Source organism: Oryctolagus cuniculus, chromosome 20 (assembly GCF_964237555.1).
Source record: "Oryctolagus cuniculus chromosome 20, mOryCun1.1, whole genome shotgun sequence".
In the NCBI taxonomy this organism is placed as follows: domain Eukaryota; kingdom Metazoa; phylum Chordata; class Mammalia; order Lagomorpha; family Leporidae; genus Oryctolagus; species Oryctolagus cuniculus.
The window spans coordinates 26,580,496-26,606,652 of record NC_091451.1 but is presented as its reverse complement, the minus strand read 5'-3'; the positions used below and the strand labels follow the sequence as shown (position 1 = coordinate 26,606,652).

At 38.5% G+C, this 26,157-nt stretch overlaps 1 protein-coding gene across 22 annotated transcripts in view; it reads left to right on the top strand.

The window, feature by feature from the left end:
* The window catches only part of CEP128 (centrosomal protein 128), a 475,965-nt gene that overhangs the window by 179,625 nt on the left and 270,183 nt on the right, over window positions 1-26,157 (top strand). For all 22 annotated transcript variants that reach the window (XM_070065330.1, XM_070065327.1, XM_070065329.1 and 19 more), the window contains 2 exons: window positions 4,836-5,486; window positions 12,452-12,616. In XM_070065330.1, the coding sequence (XP_069921431.1) occupies window positions 4,836-5,486; window positions 12,452-12,616 (816 nt within the window). The remainder of the gene's footprint in view (window positions 1-4,835; window positions 5,487-12,451; window positions 12,617-26,157) is intronic.

The following is a 26,157-nucleotide window of genomic DNA, read 5'->3' as shown; positions in this document are numbered from 1 at the left end:
GGAATCAACCCTACTGTCTACTTTTCCCCATTAATTCTCTTGAGTAGTATCAGCAAACTCAGTATAGAAATATCAATTAGTTTTGGTATTGGTCATGATTATTTCCTCTTCCCCCCATCTATTCCAGTCAGTAATTAATGTTAGTCCTTAGGCATACTGCTGACCTGATCAATGAGGTATGAAATATGAGGTTTGCTAGTTAACTTCTGGCAAATATTTATTCATTTTAAAGATGGTATACAGGAAGAGAGATTTTTCTCCTTCCACTGTAAATTGTTATTTTGGGGTATTATGGCTGGAATGGCTGAAGCTATCTTATTACTGTCCTGAGAATAAGGCTAAGAGGTACATATTGCTTGGAGAATTGCAGAAGTGTGGCTTGTTCTTGGATATACTACCTTGGTCAGTTCTGTCTGAAATGGTAAAATATTTCCTTCTGGTTTAAGCCCAATTTGGAGTTTTCTCTTCCTGTCATTTGAAGAAATTCAGATTGTTATAAAGTTAAATTCTGTGAGGGCCAGTTTTTTGTTTTTTTTTTTTTTTGTTTGTTTGTTTTTTTAGCAGGTAAATCCAGTGCCTGCAATGCCAGTATCCCATATGGGCACCAGCTCATGTCCTGGCTGCTCCCCTTACAATCCAGCCCCCTGCTAATTGCCTGGGAAAAGCAATGGAAGATGGCCCAAGTGTTTGGACCCTTGCACCCATGTGGAAGACCTGGATGAAACTCTTGGCTCCTGGCTTTGGCCAGATTCAGCGCTGTCTTTTATGGCCGTCTGGGGAGTGAACCAGTGGTTGGAAGATGTCTTTTTATGTCTCTCCCTCCCTCTTTCTAGTTATGACCTTCAAATAAATAAATAAATCTTTAAAAAATTAAAGTCTGGGATTTAGAAGCTGTAAATAAAAGAAACTAAATTGTATGATAGTATCTAAGTGAAGAAGGGGGATTGTGGAGGGGCAAGATCATACTATTCTAAAGAGAAATTTGAGGAACTTTGCTATGCAGTTGGAAGTGGTTGGTTATACCATGTATTAGTTATCTTTTCGTTACAACAACAGAGTACCTAAGAGTAGCTAACTTAGAACAGTTTTATTTAGCTCATAGTTTTAGGTTTCAAAGTCTAAGATCAGGTAGTACCTATTGGCTTAGCATCTGGAGATGGTGTTCTTGCTGGGAGAGTCACTAGATGGCACACAGCATCACATGGCATGAGAGAGCACGTGTGTCTTGTCTCTCTCTGTAAAGCTACCATGATTCAGGGACAGGTGCTCCACACTGATAACTCGGTCCCATCCAGCTACTTCTGAAAGACCCCACCTCTATAGACTGTAATTGGATTAAGTTTTCTTCTCTCTTAAGTACTGTTAAAATTAGGTTTTGAAGATCAAGCCTGTTAGCACATGTGTCTTTAGAAAACACTCAAACTAGCCGGCGCCGTGGCTCAATAGGCTAATCCTCCACCTTGCGGCGCCGGCACACCGGGTTCTAGTCCCGGTCGGGGCGCCGGATTCTGTCCCGGTTGCCCCTCTTCCAGGCCAGCTCTCTGCTATGGCCAGGGAGTGCAGTGGAGGATGGCCCAGGTGCTTGGGCCCTGCACCCCATGGGAGACCAGGAAAAGCACCTGGCTCCTGGCTCCTGCCAGGATCAGCGCGGTGCGCCGGCTGCAGCGGCGGCCATTGGAGGGTGAACCAACGGCAAAGGAAGACCTTTCTCTCTGTCTCTCTCTCTCTCACTGTCCACTCTGCCTGTCAAAAAAAAAAAAAAAAAAAAAAAAAAAAGAAAACACTCAAACTAATATTCAAACCATAACACATAGAACTTTGGGGCATTGATGCTGAGAATCAAGAGTACTGGTGTGACCAGTATGAAATCTATAGATTGTTGTAATATGTTGTGTAGCTATTTCAGCCTTCTGATTTATCTGAAATATAGAGAGAGGGTTTTGTTTTTCGGGCAGGGAACCCAAAGGCTGCAATCTTGAATCCCACTGTTGGATCTGAGTCTGATAATTTAGAGCCTTTTAGTGTTGGAACAATCTTTTACTCAGGGCTTTCTTAAGCTTTCCTGACCAGACAAAAGGGATCCAAGTCCATTATTTTGAATTGTCTCAAGACAAGGCTGTTCAGCTGAGAGCCCCTGGGACTGTCTAGGATATTGAGATTTTAACATTTTCAAACCCAAAGACAATGTCTAGATAAAACTTTGGCTTCTGGTGCCTAGCCATACAATACAGTACCAAATAATGGAGTTTATGATCTGTATTGCCAAACAGATTTCAAACTTGGCCAACATATTCTATATCTGCCTTAAGACTATCATTTTCGTCAAGAATTGATGTGATGGTTGGAACGCTGGGAATGATAGAGTAGCAGAGCCTGAGCTTTGAAGGACTCAGCTTGAACTACCCTAGTCTAGGTTTCTTATTATGTGAGAAAAGTAAATATCCTGCTGTTTAAACCGATTTTAGGAAGATGTAATATTTTGTAATCACATTCTAGAGCTTCATCATGAAAATACGATTTTAATCTTTAGATATGTCTGGGAATGCTCTAGTTCATGGCCAAGGGGTTATATTATCTGTTCCAAATGTTAATAACTATGTTTAAGCCACCTCCCTTCGCTCTTATTCTGACCCCTCCCATGTTATTCTTGCAGCTACACTTGCGTCTATCAGTTTGTGTCTTTTCTAATGTGTTGAGTAGAATTCTTGGAATCTGTAACAATAACTTCCATGATTATGTTGGCACAATTAACTTTTAGGAGTTTATCTGTATGGACTTAAGTTTTTTGGGCTGTTGAATGTACGGGGAGTAAGACTGAAGCAGGATAGTTCATTGTATCATTGCTGAAGGTGGGACAGTGCATGAACCAAGGAATATGAGGTGACTTCTAGAGGATCAGCATAACCCCTGGCCAAAAGATAGCAAGGAAATAGGGACCCAAGTCCTAACAATTCTGTGAACTACATTTTGCCAACACTTCAATGAACTTGAAAATGGATTCTCCTCAAAAGCCTCCAGATAAAATTCCAGGCTGTCTGATAGTCTGATTTTAGCCTTTGTGAACCCTTTCAGAATACTTGCCTGCCCTTTCGACCTTCCTAAAACAGAGGAATAATAAATAAATATTGTTAAGTCACCAAGTTTGTTGGAAATTGTTATATGGTTGTAAAAAAATAATACATCTGCCCTTAGGCTTACCTGTATTCTTCACCATTTTTCCTGCGTTGCATTCATTGAAAAGTAAACTCTTTGAGGCCGGCGCCGCGGCTCAATAGGCTAATCCTCCGCCTGCGGCGCCTGCACACTGGGTTCTAGTCCCTGTCAGGGCGCCAGATTCTGTCCCGGTTGCCCCTCTTCCAGGCCAGCTCTCTGCTATGGCCAGGGAGTGCAGTGGAGGATGGCCCAAGTGCTTGGGCCCTGCACCTGCATGGGAAACCAGGAGAAGCACCTGGTTCCTGCCTTCGGATCAGCGCGATGTGCTGGCCGCAGCGGCCATTTTGGGGTGAACCAACGGCAAAGGAAGACCTTTCTCTCTTTCTTTCTCTCACTGTCCACTCTGCCTGTCCAAAAAAAAAAAAAAAAAAAGTAAGCTCTTTGATCTGTGTTCTAGAGTACCTCTGCTTCAGGGCCAATGCTCTGTCAGTTATTCCCTCTTTGCATCGTTTTTAGATATATCTCTGAGACCTTTCTTCGTTGCACTTCAATCTTACTCCACATTTTGTTTCTCCTTTCACATTAATCTTTGTCATTATCTCTGGGATGATAAAGCATTTTTTTAACATCATATAACTATTCATGGCTAGTCTGAGAATCAAATTCAGTTCCCTTTGGTCTAAACTTAATAGTTTAATGAACTCCTTTTAATACTTCTCAGTTTACTTTGTTCGATGTGTTAAACTAAGAGGGATTTGAGGAAACTTTGTGTGAAGTGAGTGACTCATTACATTGTATCATAAATTGTTTCACACGGAAGTATAAAATATAGGTGTAGAAGTGCCTCAGAAATATTTTGCATTTTAACTCATTATTTCTAATTCTGAAATGAGTGTTATTTTTTTTTCCTGGTTGAAGACAAGGATGCCTGGTGGCATCCGTAAACAGGCAGAGACATTATACTTGGTACCAGTGTTGTAGAGAAGAAATTCATGGCTCACCTTGGCTGTCTACATTTCCGTTTGCAGTGATTGAGTGAGAGAGAATGAAAGGCTATGAAGATTAGTGATTGGCTTCTATCCTTCAGTGTAATCTGGTAGCCATGTGGTCCCTTGAATTGTCTCCTCAGTGCCTTCCCAACTTCTCTTAATCTTAAATGAATTGCATTTGTACCTTCAATTATCTCATTTGCATATTGCTATGTTTCTTCTAATTACTGATGTTATTTTATTAATATTGTGTTATTTTACTATAATCTTTCCTGGTATTTGCATACTGCCCAATATTGTTTTCCATGTTTTGAGTTTCTTCTTTTAAAGTGTTTCATTAGAATGAACATCATTGTTATTTTATGTAAAATATTATTTCAATTTCTGTAAACTATCTTAACAATAGAAATCTTTTTCTTTCCTCTATTTCTTTAAATAATTTTATCTTACATTTAATAATTATTTAAAATCATGGATTGACATAAGTTTTGGTGATAAAAATCAGAAATACATGTCAATGTGGTACTGATTTATTCCTTTTAACATACAAAATATTCATTAGAAAATGGAAAAATATAAAGCATTATTAATGATTTTTTTCACTTTGTGGATTCAATTTTATTTTGTTACCTGGCAGTCCTTGTTGAATAACTTGTTGGTAACTTTTTCTGTATTATGTTTTTAACTTGATAGATTCTGAAAGAAAAGGATGAGTTGAAAAACCAGCTTTATGCAGCATTACAACAAATAGAGAGTCTTAGAAAGGAGTTGAATGACGTCTTAACCAAGCGTGCCCTTCAAGAGGAGGAGCTTCACTCTAAGGAAAAGAAACTGAGTGATGTTAAGTCTCATCAAACTGAACTTGAGCTAGAAGTCAAGAATTCCCTGGATAACATCCACAGACTAGAAAGTGAATTGAAAAAGCATAGTAAGATTCAAAACCAGATGAAAGTTGAGAAAGCTCACCTGGAGGAAGAAATCACAGAGCTAAGAAAGAGCCAGGCTCAGGACAAAGCTAAGCTTCTTGAGATGCAAGAGTCCATTAAGGACTTGAGTGCCATTCGAGCAGATCTTGCTAACAGATTGGCTGAGGAAGAGCGAGCCAAGAAAGCGGTCCTCAAGGACCTTGCTGACCTCACAACACAGGTAAAGTCCAAGGATGAAGAGGCAGCGACAGTCATCACACAATTAAAGCTGGAGCGAGATGTTCACCAGAGGGAGCTGGAAGATCTCACATCCTCATTGCAGAGTGTGAAAACGAAGCATGAACAGAATATCCAGGAGCTGATGAAGCACTTTAAGAAAGAAAAGACTGAAGCTGAGAATCACATTAGGACCCTGAAGGTACGTGTGCTGAGTTATCCTAATGATATTGAAGGAGTTTTTCTGGTGGCACAAGAAGTTAATAAAGCATAAACTTTTAGAGATCATTTCTGTATTCCTAAGCACTGAAGGGGAGATAAAGTCAACAGTAAAGAAGTTTATTCATGCTTGTTTGGCCAGGTTGAAATGACTTGTAGCAGCCACATGGGAGCACCTATTTTAGAGCATTGAAACCATTTAAAAAGAACATTTAGCTATTTGAGGAGGTCGGGAAAGTTAGAGGTGGCAGTAAGGTGTGGACTGAAATGTGCCCTCATTCAAAATTTAAGAGAGGCAAAGACTTGTCAAGGCCACAGAAGTCATAACCACAGTCCTTATTAGTTTGGTAACTAAAGTGGATCAGTTTATGGACTGTGTAAACCTGAGGTTTTTGAGATTTATCTCCTCTTTGCCAAATCAAAGTGCTGAGTGAATGCCTAATTGAGAAATGCATTTGGGGAACTATTTCTAAGGTATAATGGTATCAGCATTAGTGTGCGGTGGAATCATTTCATACTGTGATTCTCATTAGTGTGATAAATCTATGCTTACCCCCTGTTTTATTTCTCCCATGGTACTTATCATATGACATAGATTACACATGATAAGTTTATTTTTTAATCATTGTTAAAATGAAATTCCCAAAAGGACTTAGATTTGAGTAGCTTTTGTTTATAGCCATATCCCAAGTGCTTAGAACAGTTTCTCAAATGTAGTAGATACCTGTTAAATGGGTAAATAAATGGACAGATCTTCAAAGGTTATTTATAATTCTTTTGTTTCCCAAAAGTAAATGCAACAGCTACTTTAAGAATGTTTATGATAAAAGAAGAAAGCATATTGAAAAATTGACATTTGTAGATGCTATACCTGTTTTATGAATTCTTCCCTAGTCTTACATTGCCTCTGGTAGTAGTGGATTTGGGGTCAAGTATTGACGTAGACAAGTCAGAATGAATAGTGGAGGAGTAGATGAGGGACATTTACTATAATTAATTGAACCTAAAGCAGGTTGCTAATCGGTTGGTAGCTGCATCATTGTTGTGTGATATTAAGAAAAATATTGTCTCTTGCATCAGAAACTATGACATGCTACCCACTGTAAAATAGCATTTCAAGTTAGAGATGATAAAATGTGAAAAATTATAGATGGAATAATTATCCTTCGGAATAGGTGAGTACACACACAAAAGTAAAGATACTAATGTCAAAGAATATATATATATATATACACACACACCAACACACACGTATATATGTATTTCATGCTGATTGATTGGTTATGACATTAATACTAATAGCAAACGTATTTTCAACACTTTGTGCTGGTCATGCCATAAGAACTTAACATATATTAATCATTTAACATTCACATTGTCCTGTGTATTGTTTTTGAGGAATTAAGACACAGGAGGTTAAGTAGGTTGCCCAAGGTATTACAGCTGGAGACAGTGGTTAGGATACGAGCCCAGGTAATCAAGTGACTTTGTTCTTAAATACTTTGCTGTTCTGGAAAATGTTTAGGACGAAGAATGACTAAGTAATAACTTGGATGACAAGGTGGCTAATGATATTATTAGCCAATATAGAGAAAACAGAGCAGCATATTTGGATAAAATGGTGGTAAATTTAGTCTTTTTAATATGTTGAGAAGGACCTTAAACTTAACTATCAATGTATTAGAGTACTTCAGTACATAATGGGTCAGGAGTTGAGGAAGAAATTGAGGTTCATGTGAAATATTTGGGTAACTCCTTGGTGGTATTGAAATCATGGAGGTTGGGTGATATTGTACTTGGAAGATAAGGGGATGAAACCTTATAACATTAATGTTTAACGGAAGAATTGAAAAAGAAATTATAGCAGATAATGATAATTATTATAAACAGAGCCATTTAAGGGGCAGAATGAGAATCAGAAGAGAATGGTGTCTTAGAAACCTAAGAAGGATGTTTCAAAAAAGATATAATTGGGAGTATTAATTGCAGCAGACAAATTAAAAGAGGAAGTAAAAAAGTGTTTACTCCATTTGGCCAAAAGTATTGGAGAAGACCTATGAGAAAATGTGAGAGGTCTGAAGCAAAATAGAATGAGTGTAGAACATTCAACGGGAAATGTGGCATCTCTTCCTCTGACATTTGGTCAACCAGAAAGATTGATGGGTGAGGTTTGGGGGAGTAGATGTGAATTTTAACTGCTAATATCTTCCCTCTGAAGTAGAGTAGGAAGCAGTATGATAAGAAATTTGAGTGCTGAAGAGGTAAACTTCTGTGTAGATTGGTACAGACTGTCAAAGATGTGCAGTACTGCCATGTGCTGGCAATGATCATGAGCGTGTATGATGGACAAAAGAGTGAGACAGTTGAGGATTAAGAATCCATGGCTAGATGTTGCTTATTTAGGCAAATATTCTTACGTTGTAGTGTAAATTTTCAGAGTTATAGTCCAAAGTGTCATCATTTATTTCATTGCTTTTGTAGATATCAGTGAAGGTAGTAGGAATAGAACAGGTCAAATATGTTGACGTTACTCATTGTGTAGACATTTGAGTATGTATGATACTGTCTTAAAGCCATTAGCTGACCACATGACAAAAACTTCACTGACAGAGTGACTGGTCAGTCAGCTGTTGCCAGTGAGGAAGAAAGGATTTGATGAGGAATAGGGTGAACCTCAAAGGAAAGCAAGGGTCTGGATAATGACAAGTATGTGTTAGCTTTGGTGGGCATGGCCATAAAAGATAATTATTCTTTTCAAGAAGGTGATAGTTTTCTTGAGAGTGTTGTTTAAACCAAAACCTCCTTTCCTTCTCATAACTACTGATGTTTTGTCACTATTATTTAGGTTGTGTGATAACCTACACAATTCCAAGAGTTAGGAATTATTTATTCAATAAGGTAGGCTCAAGATCATCTCCATAAGAATATCATTCTCCCATTTATACTCTCTTGAGTAAGAGATAAAGTAACAGAGGTACAGCCTGCTTGACAAGAATTGCATTTGCTCATGGATACACTGTTGTATGAAGAAATATATCATGTATCAGTAAGTAACAGGATGTAGGCTGCTAATTTGGACTACTTTACCATGCTTCAGGTAGCTTTTCTACCTTCCCCCTCATTTCTCAAGCCTTCAGATCCTACCTGATTTCTTTCCCAGCACACATTATCTGAGTGTGTCGCTGCCTGATTGATTATTTATTTCCTCTGAGATGAAGTCTCACTCTAATCCAGCCCTCCTCAATACGGCCCCACCTTACCTGTGCACATTAAAGAATGTCTTTGTTGTACTCCCAACATTTTTCATATAAATCCACTTCTGACGCATACTTATCACTGCTGTGTATTGACCTTTCCCCAGTCTGCAGGAGGAAAAACCCTCCTAATCCTTCAAGGCCTAATTAATTTTTTACCTCTTCTATGGACCTACTGAAATTTGAATGACTCTCAGCTGAAGTTGGAATAAATATCAATTGAAGTTAGTTTAAATCTCACCCCTTTCTGTTTCCATAACTCTGTGTTGATATCTCTAGTGCAGCACACTTCGGTTGCCTTGTACTTCAGTTTGTTGTCTGTTCTTAAAAGAGGGACAGGTATCACATCTTGGCCATTTTTGTATCCTCTCCTCTTAGAGTATGTAGAATAGTGTTCTAGATGTGCAGAACTGCTCAGTGGATGTTGAGTTGAAATGCTTAACAAGCTGGAAATCAAAGGACTTGCTTTGTGATGTTTAGTTTGGATTTCTCCATGTAATGTCAAAAATTGATTTTCTTGTGCTTTAAGATGTGATTTGAATTTAATTATAGTGAGATGACAATAAAGCTTTCTGTAATTACCTGTGTTTAAAAAATTATTCCTGGGGCTGGTGCCATGGCATAGCCAGTTAAGCCACCACCTGCTGTGCCACAACCCATCTGGGTGACAGTTCAATTCTCAGCTGCTCCACTTCTCATCCAGCTCCCTGCTAATGTGCCTGGGAAAGCAATGGTGGATGGCCTAAGTGCTTGGGCTCCTGATTTCTGCCTGGGAAAGCAATGGTGGATGGCCTAAGTGCTTGGGCTCCTGATTTCTGTCTGGCCCAGGTTGGGAGTAAACCAACCGATAGAAAATTCTCTCTCTCTTTCTCTCCCTTTCTCTGTAAACTCTGCCTTTCAAATAAAATAAATAATAATAAATTGTTAGTTACTAATATCTGTTGAATCTTCTGAAACCTTTACACCTTTTCCTTTTTGAATTTGAAAAACTGATTTGTTAGAATTGGGTTGCAGATATTTTAATGTAGTACAGCAATAGCACAAATATAGCAGTAGCAGAAGAGCTGAGGGGAGAGCCAGAGATTGTTGAGAGCCCAGTAGTTTCCTTTTTTATTTTTACTTTTTTGAAGATTTATTTATTTGCTTGAAAGACAGAGTTACAGAGAGGCAGTGGCAGAGGCAGAGAGAGAGAGAGAGAGAGAGAGAGGTCTTCCATCCACTGGTTCACTCCCCATTTGGCCGCAGCAACTGGAGCTGTGCTGATCTGAAGCCAGGTGCCAGGAGCTTCTTCTGGGTCTCCCACATGGGTGCAGGAGCTCAAGGACTTGGACTGTCTTTTACAACTTTCCCAGCCCATATCAGAGAGCTGGATTGGAAGTGGAGCCGCCGGGACTCAAACCGGTACCCATATGGGATGCTGGTGCTGCAGGTGGCGGCTTTACCTGCTACGTCACAGTGCCAGCCCCAAGTAGTTTCTTTTTAAAGCAAATAAATTAGATTTAATATTATGCATTTTGTTGTCATAATCCTATATTTTTGCTTATTTATGTTAATTAAAAAGTTGTTAACTGGTCCTTATAGGAGATTTACTATACTGACTATGCATAGTGGGGTTTTGGATCAGTAGCTTTATGCATGTTGCAGCTTCATCATCACGGGTTCACTACATTTTCTGAGTTTGGATTCATTGTGTGTGTGTGTGTGTGTGTGTGTGGTGGTGTTTATTTGAGTAATGGAAAGAGAGAGACCGACCGACCGACCTTCCATCTGCTGGTTTATTCCCCAAATGCCTGAACAGCCAGAAGCCAGGAATTCTTTTTTGGTCTCCCACATGGATGGCAGAGACCCAAGAAATGAAGACCTCTTCCTCTGCCTTCCCAGGTCCATTCACAGGAAGCTGGGTTGGAAATAGAGTAGCCAGGACTTGAACCAGCACTCTGATTCGGGATGCCAGTGTGCCCAGAGGCAACTTAGCTCTCTGCACCACAATGCCAGCCCTCACCCATATATTTTTCTGTGTACAAATTAGGCATACTTTTTTGCCATTTAGAATCATTCTTCTCCTACCTATATTTAAATTTAAAATATTTTAATTGCATTCTGTAGCTTGACTAATATTTTCAGGGTATCTAGCTATTGCCTCATTGTAATTTCTACAAAATCATTTTTTAGACCCTTTTGTTGTGATCAGAGGTAGAGGATTGGAATTATATACTTTGTTCACTTGCTGGCCAAGTAATCTTTGTCAGATTAGTTTATCTTTTTATGCTTCATGAATAACGTAGGGAAAAGAGTATCTTTTGTTGTGAATACAGTATCACTTTGTAGTCCTTAACATAAAATGTAAATGTAATAAAAGTCAGAACAGTAAATAAGTTTTTAATCAAACTTAGGGAATGGTGTGCTGATACATATTTAACAGAAGATTCTCACGTAGAAAAACTTCTCTGACTTAGAAGAATATTTGCTAGGTTTAGTGGTGTAAAGGTGCCCATCCTGGGTGATTTCAGGCTATCAAATGAGGCCACTGTAGAGAAATGAAGTGGGTAGAGTGAATGGCATCAGCTCTCGAGATTCCCTGTGAGCTGGCTTGAGCACTCTGCTGACCTTACAGGGAAATCTTATTTACCTGAGCTTTTTATAGGATAGAGAAGTTAAAGCATTCTACTGAAAACATTGTAATTGGCCAGTTTTCCTGATGAGAAACCTTATTCTGTAAGCTTATTTTGGGGCTGTGAATACAGGATTGCTCATAAAGGAAAATCAGTTCCTTTGTTAGTTCTAAATGACATCGTCTCATAGGTATTTTCCCACTATATACCCTTGGGCAAGTAATTAGCTTCTCTTTGTATCAGTTGCAACAAAGATATGGTAAGGCATTAATATTGCCTTTCTGGACAGGTTGTTGTGAGGATGAGATGAAGAAAAACTGAACACCAAATGGTCTTAGACTAGTGTCTGACACAGAATATTTCTGTGCTGTTGTCATTTGAAATTTCTTTATCATATATCTGACAAATCTTCATTGAATCTCACATACAGAATAGATTATTCCAAATGTTCATTTGTTAGAGGTTGTTTCTGATTATATTCTACATAATGTTGATAAACAGTACTTTGTGATGTTATTGATGCTGAAATAATCACTGATAAACTCTTTCATATTAAGTCTGTAGTTTCTTGGCTGTTAAAATTCATACTCTTTTAAGCCCCAATAATTACATTACATAAAAAGAACTTATTTTTTTTTTGTAAAAAATCATGATTTAGGAAGCAGAGGAATGAGGAACTCTCCTCCCTGTAGATGAGGAAGCTGATTGGTCAGCGACATGCTCTCGTAGTATATCCCGTTGGGGACACTTCTCTAATGATTCCTTCCCCTTTTAGCAGAATTGGTGTGTCTGCATTGCCAGACTACTCGCCTTACACTTTAAGCACTTCTTATTCGTTGCTATCAGATGGATTTGTCCTGTTTACTGTTCGTATCTGTTAGCTTTGCACCTGGTCCAGCACTTGTCACTTAGTAAATGCCTGCTCAGTGCTGGTCAGTGATTGAATAAATGAAAAAAAATTTACTTGGTGTTTATTTTAATTTTTATGGAATAATTTGAAGAAGGTAAAATCTTCACGTATTTTCCCATTGATAAAATGAATCATTTGCTTGGTATAATTTGGCTTTTTTCCTTTTTCTTAGGCCGAAAGTGTAGAAGATAAGAATATAGCTAAAGTCCATCGTTGTCAGCTAGAGAAGCTGAAGTCACAGTGTGAGAGACTGACAGAGGAGTTAAGCCAGAATGAAAATGAGAACAAAACGTTGAAGCTAAAATATCAGTGTTTGAAGGACCAGCTAGAAGAAAAGGTAAAAATTTGAATTTGAATTTAAAAGACTTGTTTCAGTTTTTCAATCCTTCTAGGACATATTATATATATTAATGGATGCTAATTGTAGTTTTTCATAGGAAAATGTATTGGTGCCAGAAAAATGATAATTTATTAGAGCACTGTGATTTTTATTCTTTTATACAATCAATACCATCTAATATATTTGATTTTAAGTTTCTTCTGTGTCTTAAAATAGGAATTTAGTTGCTAGGTGGAAAATAAAGGAGTAATGATTTATTGAGGACCTGCTATATGTCAGGAATTTAAGATTTCCACGTGTCTGCTAGTTTGCTTCGTGCAACCCTTTGGGTTAGTGTCTTACTTTGTTAGAGCTACTGTGACATACTGAATGGCTTAAAAGCAACAGAAGTTTTTTTTTTTTTTTTTTTTATCAGGCTCTTCAAGGTTGGTAAGTTCAACGTCAAGGTGCTGGAAGATTCAGTTTGTGGGGGCCCACTTTCAGGTTCATAGATGATACCTTCTTGTTCTGTCCTCACATTGCAGAAGGGACCAGGGAGCTCTCTGAGATCTCTGTAATAATGACATTCAACCCATTCATGAGGGCTCCACCTTCATAAACCAATCACCTGCAAATATCAAGCACTGGAGATTAGGTATCAACATTTAAATTCTGGAGGGACATAAGCATTCATACTATGACAGTTAGATTTTATTGATTTCCTTGAATCTTTGAGGAAAGTCAGGCTCAAAATAAAAGTTAATGGTTAAGTGTTCATTACATGCTAGGCACTGTAACTTTTAATCCTATTAGCTTTTTTTTTTTTTAATTGAACCTATTATCCTCTCTTTGATAGTTGTAGAGTGAAGGTCAAGAAGGTTGTAACTTTGGTTCTTCCCTACCAAGCTCATTGCCTTCTTTTAACATTTTGAGTGATTGCCATATATCATGTGATGGGTAGAGTACTGGGATTTTTAGAAGTTACTACATTTGAGATTCTTTTGTGATAACATGTCATCTAAGAATAGAAGACAGTGTATTTAAATTTTCTTTCTGTGTCTTCTACCAATTTCATAAAATGATTTTCAGTGGAGTGTGACAAATCAAATGTAAAAAAGAATATTAAAGTAGTGACAATAAGGGGAAGGAGGTATAGACAGGGGCCAAATGAGTGCCCTACTTGATCAGTTTTCCTAGCATCTATGGTGAGGAAACTGTCATGAGATGGGCTGTCATAAAAGTGTTCGTAGATTTCTGGGAAGATGCTTTCTTAATACTTTATATACCTTTCCTGTTTGATTGTAAAGTGTAACCCTCACGTTTATATTTAAATAAAACTACTAATTATTAAAACCAAGGAAATATGTTGTTTTGTAGCTTTAATGACTAAATTTTGGCCTGTAGTGACAATGGCTGTGATTTTGTTTTTATGTAATGTTTTGTTTTGATTGTGTGTGATGTTCACAATATGTAATGTATCTGTTGCCAGGGTACCATTGCCATGGATATAGTTTTTTAGATATGGAAAATATAGCTTTTCCATAAGTAAATTTTAGTCAGAAAATTGCCTTAACATGTTTTAGATTTCCTTATCTGCATTTAAGAAACAGTGTTGCAAATTTTGATACATCGAAAATAAAGTTTTCTTTGCATTGCTTGAAGTAAATGTTTTGTCACTGATTCTGTTTGTGATGTTCCAGATGTTTGTGTTATTACACATTCATATAAATGGAACATTCACCTCAGAACAGTTCTAAGAGTTCATCATTTGGGGCCGGCACTGTGGCGCAGTGGGTTAAAGCTCTGGCCTGCAGCACCGGCATCCCATATGGGCACTGGTTCATGTCCTGGCTGCTCCACTTCTGATACAGCTCTCTGCTATTGCCTGGGAAAGTAGTAGAAGATAACCCAAGTCCTTGGGTCCCTGCATCCATGTGGGAGACTCGGAAGAGGCTGCTGGCTCCTGGCTTTGGATCAGCTCAGCTCTGACCCTGCAGTCATTTGTGGAGTGAACCAGTGGGTGGAAGACTTTTCTCTCTCTGGTTCTACCCTTCTCTGTAACTCTGTCTTTCAAATAAATAAATAAATCTTTAACAAAAAAATGAGTTCATCATTTTATTTCATTGGTATATGTTGAGCATCTTGTGTGGAATCCTGAGCGTAAGTTCCACATGGGCTACAGGTCTGTAGTTGGTCAGCACATAGTGGGGTCATTAGCAGTACAGTCCCTTTTAGTTGTAAAAACTGTAGGAAGAGGGTAGGCATTTGGTGAAATGCTTAAGTTGCTGCCTGGGATGTGATCGTATCAGAGTGCTGGGTTTGAGTCCTGGCGCTGTTCTGTATTGTAGCTTCTTACTGTTTATTGTGTATCCTGGGATGCAGTGAGAGATGATGCAAATTCTTGGGTCCCTGCCACCCAAATGGGAAAGCCAAATTGAGTCCCAGCCTCCTGACTTCGGTATGCACCAACCTTGGCTCTTGTGGACATGTGGAGAGTGAACCAGCAGATGGGAGGTCTCTCTGTCTTAGTGCCTCTGTCTGTCACTCTCAGTGTCTTTCAAAAAAAGATTTAAATTGAAAAAAATAAATTAAACTTTAAGAGGGTAATTTAAAAAGGTCATGGAAAATGGAATTAAAAGATAAGTTTATTTTGGTGCAATAAACTGTTGAAATCTATGCCTGGCTTTTACTTAATATGGGTTTTCCATGAACTTTTTGAAGATCCCTTATATAATCAAGTTCTGGCAGTGGATGCCAAGGCAGGGAAAAGATAGGAGCCCCATAGATACTAAGATCCAAAGATGCTCAAGCCCATTGTATAATAGGACCTTTACACATCCTCCTATATACTTTAAATAATTTCCAGATTACTGGTAATACCTAATCTAATGTAAATGCTATGTAGTTATTGTATTGCTTAGGGAGTAATGGCAAGAAAGAAAAGTTTGGGTGTGTTCAGTGCAGAAGAACTTTTTCTGATTATTTTCAGTCTATGGTTGGTTGAATATACAGATAGAGAAGCCTAACTGTTAAGCTTACATACTTTTTTTCATATTTATTTTGGGTATATAGGATTGTTATGTACTTTTGATTGATTGGATCATATGCTTTTTAGTATTTTAAAATTTTAATTTTTTAACATTCAGTGTCATTTGTAGATGCAATTCTTTTTTAAAAATATTTATTTATTTGAAAGGCAGAGTTACACAGAGAAGTAGAGGCAGAGAGAGAGAGAGAGAGAGGCTTCCATCCGCTGGTTCACTCCCCAATTGGCCTCAATGACTCGAGCTGTGCCAATCTGAAGCCAGGAGCCAGGAACCTCCTCTGGGTCTTCCACGTGGTGCAGGGACCCAAGGACTTGGGCCATCTTGTACTGCTTTCTCAGGCCATAGCAGAGAGCTGGATCGGAAGTGGAGCAGCTGGGATACGAACCGGTGGCAGCTTTACCCGTTATTCCACAACGCTGGCATCTTGTAGATGCAATTCTAAGAGCATATTGATGGTCTCTCCCTCCCTCCCTCTTCCTCTGTCTTGCTCACTGTCCTCCCCCCCCCACTTTTTTTTTTTAGTTTTTGAGATAACATTTTAAAGGTGCATTATAGTAAAAAGGTGTCGCTCCCCCTCTTCGTGGAGGAACGACACTAAACCCTGCCTAGGCTTCATATCCGAGTCACGGCACCATTATGTCGCTCCCCCTCGTCGCGGAGGAACGACACAGGACCCTGCGCTGTTCTTTCGTCTGCTTGGCCCTTCCCGGGTTTGCTGCTGGTTCTTCCCGGGTTGGCTACTGTCCCTTCCACCTCCGTGGAAGGGCGGTTCCCCCTGGCCACTTTCCCCACTTCCGCAGGGGAGCAGCACACCGCCGGCCGGCTCTCTCGGGAGCTGCACAGGTGTTCGCCTTAGATGTTCCCCTTAGATGTTCCCCTTAGATGTTCCCTGGTGCATGCCGTCTCTCCCCTCCTTCATAGTCCTCTTCCACCAATCCCAACTCGGCTGCCCACATGCCGAGTACGCTGCTCTCCTCCAATCAGGAGCAAGTCCTACAGTTTATTGGCTGAACTGGAGGCAGCTGTGCAGAAGCTGTTTTCTCCTCTCCCAGCGCCACACCGTGGGAGAGCAGATGCATAGAACAAGTCTTAATTCTAGTAACTTAGTCCAGTCCGGGTTGCTCCCCACAAAAAGGCTTAATACTTCACCAGATAAGTTATTGACTCATTCTTTTTTTTTTAACTTTTATTTAATGAATATAGATTTCCATAGTACAGCTTATGGATTACACTGGCTTCCCCCTCCCCCAGTGACTTCCCTCCCACCCGCAATCCTCCCCTTTCCCGCTCTCTCTCCCTTCCATTCATATCAAGATTCATTTTCAATTTTCTATATATACAGAAGATCAGTTTAGTATACATTAAGTAAAGATTTCAACAGTTTGCACCCACATAGAAACACAAAGTGAAAAATACTGTTTGAGTACTCATTATAGCATTGAATCTCAATGTACAGCACATTAAATACAGTGATCCTACATGAGGAGTAAGTGCACAGTGGCTCCTGTTGTTGACTTTACAAATTGACACTCCTGTTTATGGCATCAGTAATCTCCCTATGCTCCAGTCATGAGTTTCCAAGGCTATGGAAGCCTTTTGAGTTCACCGACTCTTATCTTATTTAGACAAGGTCAGAGAAAGGTACCTCCTTCTTTGAAGGCCTGTTCTTTCCACTGGGATCCCACTCACAGAGATCTTTAATTTAGGTGTTTGTGTTGTGTTTTTTTTTTTTTTTTTTTTTTTTTTTTGCCAGAGTGTCTTGGCTTTCCATGCCTGAAATACTCTCATGGGCTTTTCAGCCAGATCCGAATGCCTTTAGGGCTGATTCTGAGGCCAGAGTGTTGTTTAGGACATCCGCCATTCTGTGTGACTCATTCTTAAGTACAGTTTACTGTGAATCAAAATTTCCTTGGGTTGAGCCATGTACATGTAAGAGCTTTCTCTTTAAGAGGTAGTATAGCATTAGTGGTTCGGGCAAAACATCAGATTTGAATCCTTTTCTAGATTTGTGGCTTTAGGTGAGTTTCTGAAATTCAAATACATGCTTTATTATAGGACTAAGTATGAAAAATAAATTTAAAATTATTGGCAAAATGGTTGGTAGCAAATAATATCCTACTTAATAGTAGCTGCCCTTATTTTGTTACTGTTTTTAAATATATGAATATTGGTCTTCTAACCAAGTAGGCAACCAGTCAGCAAATAATGATTGACAACATATGTTCTGCCTAATGATCTGTTAATAATAATAATGTAACTAAGATCTCCCAAATAATAAAGCCACAGATCTATACTGATTGGAGATCTGGAGCCAGATTATGTTGACTCATTTAAGACAGATGGTCCACAAAGAGCGTACATGTGAAAAGAGCTGGCAATTCTGTCAATAAGTAATTGAAGTCATGTGTGTTACACAAACTAACAGGTGGGAAGTTTATAATTATGATCGTTGTTTGAAGAGAAGAATCACTTTTTTTTCATGTTTTCACCTCTAAGATGAGACACTGAACCTGCATAATTTATAAGTAAACTGTGGAGGAGGAGTACTGCAGAGAGGACATGGGAAAGTAGAATTCAAAGATAAGTATTTTGGTACAAACAGTTTTTGAAACTGCCTAGTTTTTTCATAATATGTATTTTCCATGAAATTTTTTGAAGACTTTTTTGAACATCTGGTGTACATACACGTATCCAGGTATATAAGATCTGAGGAAAATAAGAAAAACAAAATAAATGAATGCATTGTCAATGAAGGAAAATGCGATGACTACCAGCCCAAAGATTACTCTTCAAGCCATGCAGTGAACTTAATAAATGGAGCGTTTGATTGAAGGCAGTTTATCTAATGCATCTCTGCTCTTCTAAGAAGGAAGACTTTTCTTGTTTCCTTAATAAAGTGGTATTTCTGCATACTCATCCCAAATGTAATATTGTGATGCTGCTTAACCAATTGGTGTACCTTTCTGTAAGAAAAAAACTTATTATTTTGACTGTTTCATGTTAGGTTGTATTTCTTGTCATGTTATTAGTTGATAAACTAAGAAATGTTATAGCTGCATCAAAAGTCATATAATACATTAACACTAGTGGTAACATTAATTGGTGAGAGAAGATTGCTGTTCGTATATATGCACAGAATAAATACCTTCAGTGTATTTTCCTCGTGTATTCAGTAGAGATGTGGTAATTAAATGCATTGTTTCCAACATCTGATTTTGCTTTGTCAAATGTTACTTTCTGATTTTACATGAGAAAGAGAACAAGTATTATGCAGCCCACAGAATTTTTATATATGGATTTGAGATTTTATTATGAGCATCTTTCTTAGCATAATGCTTTCTTGAAATGTTACAGGAAGAATTTTTATTACTACTTTTGCTTAAATTTCATAGAAAAATACTTGGTTTCCTTTCGTTTCTAAAAGATCTTATGACATTACTTTAAAATTTTTCCTGTCATTTATCTAGAAATGCAAAATAATTATTATATCAAGTATATTTTTATTGAATTTACAGGAATCTGCAAATCAAGTTAATGGGTAATCAAATCATTTTGATCAGCTAGTCACTATTGAAATATACATCATGTAGGTTTCAAATATCTGATCTATAGAGATCTGTATCTGATGTAATTTAAAAATTTTTTTCATATTCAGCTAGGTATAAATTATCTTCCTGCTGCAGCGGTGGGGACCCTTTTTTCCGAGGACCATTTGGATATTGGTAACATCATTTGTGGGCCATACAAAGTTGTCAACTTAAAAAGTGGCCTGCTCTAGTTGTATTGAATTCTGGATCCCACCTGTGGACAAACCAAGTAACTTCATGGGCCTTATACTGTCTGTGGGCTGAATGTTCCCCGCCTCTCCTAGAGATTTCAAGTAATTGTAGTAAATATATTTTTACATGTTGATTAATTTTGAATATGCTTATATATTCCATCAATAGCTAGTGCCCAAAATTAAGAAAATATTATTTTGTTGACATTCTGTTTGTACTGCACATATTCTCCTTGTCCTTATGTTTTATAGGCATGGATATATTATCAAAATATATAGTGTATTTTATGGAGATATCCACATATGCAGTGCCAAAATGGTATGATAGAAATATTCTGAGATTATTTTCATGAGATAATTATATTTTCCAGTACAATTAAAAGAACAATGTAGTTTTCTAATTATTCATTTTAAATTTACAAGAAAATAAGAAATTGTTTTGAGAATACAAGAGCTCTTCACCAATTTGTGGAAAATGATATTAAAAGATATACTTGTTGGGGCCAGCCTCTGTAGCGCCGAAATCCCCTATAAGCTTTGGTTCTGGTCCCAGCTGCTTTTCTTCCAATCCAGCTTTTTGCTATGGCCTGGAAAAGCAATAGAAGATTACCCAAGTTCTTGGGCTTCTTCCACTGATGTGGGAGACCTGGAAGAAGCTCCTAGCTCCTGACTTCTGATAGGTCTTGCTCCAGCCATTAGGGCCATTTAGGGAGTGAACCAGCAGATGGAAGAACTTTCTCTGTCTCTCCCCTCCTCCCCCTGTAACTCTGCCTTTCAAATAAATAAATAAATAAAATCTTAAAAAAGATATATTTCTTTTGGTGCAAAATTTTTTTGAAATTCATACATGTGAATGGTCTTCACAATCTTATTGGAAACTGTATTGTAAATGTAGATGAAATTCAAATTTGTTTTGCATCAAAATACCCTTAGGTTTTAATTACATTTTCTACAACTTTTTTGAAGTATCCTTTTATGTTGGTCTTGTTTATTCTAATCAGCATTATAAAATTATCTTCTTGCTACTGGAAGATAACAGAAGTACTTGCCACCCTCACTTTAATTTTCTTCTTTAATGCCACCATTATCTCATCCACATGTGAAACTTTCTCTGTCATAGGAGATACTGTCTTCTGGATGCCATACTTTTTAGATATCTGGCCTTGACTATGTTGGAACATCTTTAGTAGTTTCTCAGTTTTTCTCCCTTGAAAAATGTCTGTGTTAGCTTTTCTTTAACATACTAAAGCATTCCGAGTTTTCAAGGTAGCTCTCAGTAGAGGATAGTCTGCTATTTTCGAAAACACTTGGTGTCAGTGTATGACCATGCATCCCTTGACACTAGTGATACATGCTGAGAAATGCGTCTTTGGTGATTTCATCATGATGAGAGCATCTGTGAGTGCACTTACACAAACTAGGATGACCATGTCATCGCTCAGCAGTATATGATCTTATGGGACCACTATCATAAACATGATGTGTTAGTAACCACAGTGTTGCTTTGTGGCACATAACTAATTATAAGGTATAAAGGAAGCGTAAGTATTACCATCTCCCAAAAATTCATTTGAAAGATGAGGTTCTGGCCCAGAGAGCTAATTAATTTGCCCAAGAACTCCCAGCTATCCTTTGGTATACATAGAAATAGGACTTAGAGTTACCAATCCAATTTTTCCAGCGTGTCAGAATTGGTAAAAAAAAAAAAAAAAAAAAATCTGGCCATTAGAAAGCTTATGTAGTTTATTTGAGAGATTCAGTTATCTCAGTTTTTACTTATGTATTTCAATAATTATATATAACTCTCTTTAGAGGACATTGTTTTCTGTTAATAATTTTTTTAAAAGAGAACTGATGAAACAGGAGATACCTTAAAGACTACAGATTGTGAGAAATCTATGGGTAAAGCAGTTCTTAGAAATCTAAGTGTTAGATAGATCAGGAGTCATAGAAATATATTTTTTTCCCTATACCATGAAATGCTTTTTTAAAGTGATTTGTGAAGTGATACCATATAACCCACTTAGAAACTTTGGCTATATTGGATAAAACCATTTAAAATAATATTTCATACATAATGCAGATCTTTAAACAATGATAGTTATACTTCACATTTCCAAGTGTAATTATGATACCCATAGTTACAGATGGTAGAAGCTGAAGGTGAGAGAACATCATTACTTACTTTACGCTGCATAGAAACATGGTATAAATTGGATATGACCATAAATTCATTGTGTTTTCCCCCTTAATGCCAGCAAAAGGGCCCACATCTGTGTTTTTTTGTTATTGTTGAACTGTTGGCATTACATTTAAATCTAGGGTTATTACATTTAAGAGATTATTACCACATGCTCTTTTATATTTTAGTTTGGCACAGATTTTAGAATGGAAGTCATCAGTGATTTTGTTTAATTAAAACCTTAAATTTCTACCTAAAAATATCTGTCAGGGGAGAAAAAAATGAGTCAGTAATTTTAAGTTCTGTGTTTCAAAAGTATAAAGAGAGTGGATGTTAAGTGTTCTCACTGAAAAGTGATAACCATGTGAGATTGTGTATTTGTTAATTAGCCATTTATATGATCTATAAATATTTGATATTCTGAATTCTTTCTACCTATCTACCTCCTACCTCACTTACCCCTACTTACCTTCCTATGTATCCATCTTGTCATACACAATGAAAATATGCAGTGTTATCTGTCAATTTTTAAAAATTTGTGTTTTGGTTCTAAATTGACCTATTTAGGACTCCTATTTTTGATTGTATATAAGAATATATGATTCTTAGTTTTGTATGTTCTTTAAAGTATTTATTACTTTGCAAAATAAGATTCCCACTTTTTTTTTTTTTTTTTTTGGACAGGCAGAGTTAGAGAGAGAGAGAGAGAGAAAGAAAGGTCTTCCTTTTCCTTTGGTTCACCCCCCAAATGGCCGCCACAGCTGGCTGGTGCGTTGTGGCCAGCATGCTGTGCTGATCCAAAGCCAAAAGTCAGGTGCTTTCTCCTGGTCTCCCATGCGGGTGCAATTCTCCTTTATCAAGTGCTTTTAATGAAGTTATTTTTAGTCATTAAGTCTAGAGTACTCCTTGACTTTTACAGAGGTTGACTGAAACAATGTATTGATTCCTGTGTATGAAACACTGTCAGGTATTGAGAAAACTGTAAAATGCAAAAGTGAAGTGAATAAACAATGAACACAGGAGGACGCAGTTAAATGTTTAGCTATGGTAGTTAGAGGAGCAAAAAGAAAGGTGGATAAAAGCACATCTTGTCTCCGCCATTTTCTTTCTTTGCCTTTTTTTTTTTTTAAAGATTTATTTATTTGAAAGGCAGAGTTAGATGGGGACACACATATACAGAGAGAGAGAGAGAGAGAGAGAGAGAGCGCTTCCATCCACTGGTTCACTCTCCAAATGGGTGCAATGGCCAGAACTAGGCCAATCTGAGGCCCGAGCCAGGAGCTTCTTCTAGGTCTCCCATGTGGGTGCAGGGGCCCAAGGACTTGGGCCATCTTCTGCTACTTTTCCAGGTGCAATAGCAGGGAGCAGGATCAGAAGTGGAGCAAGTGGGACTTGAACTGGTGCCCATAAGGGATGCTGGCACCACAGGCATTGGCTTTACCCATTATGCCATACCACCAGCCTCCTCTAGTTTTCTAACTATTCCTTTGGTAGTGATTTCTCTGCCAGCCATTTATAACCATAGAGGTTTATTTTCATTGCTCTGGGAGTGAAGTCAGCCAGTCTTACTGGTTCATGACCTCAAATTCTTCTGGAGTAGTGCAATTTAATCTTTAACTCACTGATTATTTGACACTAGGATGGTAAGAAATTAAACTATCATATTGGGCACTTCCATTAAATCCTGTACTGTTATTTAGATTTATTATATCTGTAGTTCTAGTTGATACCATTATAAAAAGGTGTTAGATTGAATAACAGTACCATTGGTTGCCATAAGGGAAATCAGAGTTAATAGGCCGATGAAAGGTTCTGGATCATCTGTTTCAGTGCTTTGCTTGAAGTTAAGCAAACTTAGCTTGCATTAGTGGATTCTGGTTTTTTTGTTTGTTTGTTTTTAATTTTTTGACAGAGTGGACAGTGAGAGAGAGAGACAGAGAGAAAGGTCTAACTTTTGCTATTGGTTCACCCTCCAATGGCCGCCGCGGCCAGCGCGCTGCGGCTGGCGCACCACGCTGATCTAATGGCAGGAGCCAGGTGCTTCTCCTGGTCTCTCATGGGGTGCAGGGCCCAAGCACTTGGGCCATCCTCCACTGCACTCCCTGGCCACAGCAGAGAGCTGGCCTGGAAGAGGGGCAACCGGGACAGAATCCGGCGCCCCGACTGGGACTAGAACCCGGTGTGCCGGCACCGCAAGGTGGAGGATTAGCCTAGTGAGCCGCAGCGCCGGCCATTAGTGGATTCTAACAGGTAATATAAAATGAACGTCCAGGTTTATTTCTAATGAACTTTTCTTTTCTCACCATTTGAGTTCTTATTAACTAAATTTCTTTTTTTTTTTTTTAAGATTATTCATTTATTTGAAAGAGTTGCAGATAGCAAGGGAGAGACAGAGAGAGATCTTCCATATGCTGATTCACTCCCCAGCTGGCTGGGCTGGTGAAAGTCAGGAACCAGGAGCTTCATCTGGGTCTCCTTCATGGTTAGGAGCGCCCAAACACTTGGGCCATCTTCCACTGCTTTTTCCAGACCATTACCAGGGAGCTGGATCAGAAGTGGAACAGCTGGGACACTACTGGCAATCATATGGGTGCCAACTTTACCCACCATGTCACAATGCTGGCCTCTCAATTTCATTTTAGTATTTAATGTTCAACAAACAATATTCTATAAATTTTAGGAAAAAATTAGCATGAATTAGTTGAATTTTACTTTTAAGCTGTTTTCCTTTTTTTTTTTTTAAGATTTTATTTATTTATTTGAAAGGTAGAGTTATAGACAGTGAGAAAGACAGAGAGAAAGGTCTTCCTTCCATTCGTTCACTCCCTGGATGGCTGCAATGGCCAGAGCTGCGCCGATCCAAAGCCCGCAGCCAGGTGCTTCTTCCTGGTCTCCCATGCGGATGCAGGGGTCCAAGCACTTGGGCCATCTTCGACTGCTTTCCCAGGCCATAGAGAGCTGGATAGGAAGAGGGGATGCCAGCACTGCAGAGAGAGGATTAACCTACTGTGCCCCGGAGCCGACCCCCACATATGCTCTCATAAGAATAAATGCATGGGTAGATAATAAAAAAGAGAAAAGAAAGAAAACTGAATTTTTAAAAGTTTTATTTATTTGAAAGTTAGAATCATAGAGAAAAAGAAAGAGTTAGAGAGAGGTCTTCCATCTGCTGGTTTTCTTTCCACATGGCTGCAACTGCCAGGACTGGTTCCCTCACATGAGTAACAAGGGCCCAAACATTTGGTCCATCTTCCACTGTTTTCCCCAGACTGTTAGCAGGGAGCTGGATTGGGAGTGGAGCAGCTGGGTCATGAACTGGTGCCCCTCTCGGATGCTGGCACCACAGGTGGCAGCTTTACTTGCTACACCGCAATGCCAGCCCAGGTTTTTTTTTTTTTTTTTTTTTTAAGAAAGATTTATTTATTTGAAAGAGTCACAGAGAGAGAGAGAGACAGAGAGACAGAGACAGAGAGAGATTTTGCACCTGCTGGTTCACTCCCTAGATGGTCACAACGGGCTGAGACAGGCTGAAGCCAGGAGCCAGGAGCTTCATGTGAGTCTCCCACATGGGTGACAGGGGCCCCGTCCCCTGGGCCATCTTCTGCTGCTCTTCTTGGTCATTAACAGGGAGGTGGATTGGAGGTGGAACAACCAGAACTTGAAGCGGCACCCATATGGAATGCTGGCATTGCAGGTAGTGGCTTTCCCTGCCTCGCCACAATGCTGGGCTGATATATTGATTGTTTTTAAAGATGGTGTAAGCTTCCAACATTTTTCTTCAGATGAATGATAATTATTTTATTTTGAAAATTATGCAACATGCATTTCCAAATGCATAATTTCAAAGCCTGGTTGTTTGTTTCCTTGTCCATATTTTGTTTCAGACATAGAAATGCATCAAAAGTGACTGATTTAAATAACTAATGTGATTTCTGTTCCCAGGTATTTGACATAAGAAAAATATATAATAATTACAAAATTGTCCCATAACTTAAGGAATACATTAAATGCCCTTTAGCATGTATTTTTATTTCTGACTTTTGAGTATTAACTTTTAGGAGTTTATATATCCTACCACATTTTGCTGCTACTGATCTTTGTGTTGCTCAGTATTGCCATAGACGAAGATAAGAAGAAGCCTGAGGCAAGAATAATTACCTTAAAAATGGGGTTAAAAGTTTACATTTGATTTTCCTTTTTTTATGTTTTATAGATAATTTCAGTAAGCCTGTCTAAGACTAGGTAATATACTTGGAAATCATTCACACTGAAGTTTTTTTTTTTAATTTTTTATTTATTTATTTTTTTGGACAGGCAGAGTGGAGAGAGAGAGAGAGAGAGAGAGAGAGAGAGAGAGAGAGAGAAAGGTCTTCCTTTTGCCATTGGTTCACCCTCCAATGGCCGCCGAGGCTGGTGCGCTGCAGCCATCGCACTGCGCTGATCCGAAGGCAGGAGCCAGGTGCTTCTCCTGGTCTCCCATGGGGTGCAGGGCCCAAGCACCTGGGCCATCCTCCACTGCACTCCCTGGCCACAGCAGAGAGCTGGCCTGGAA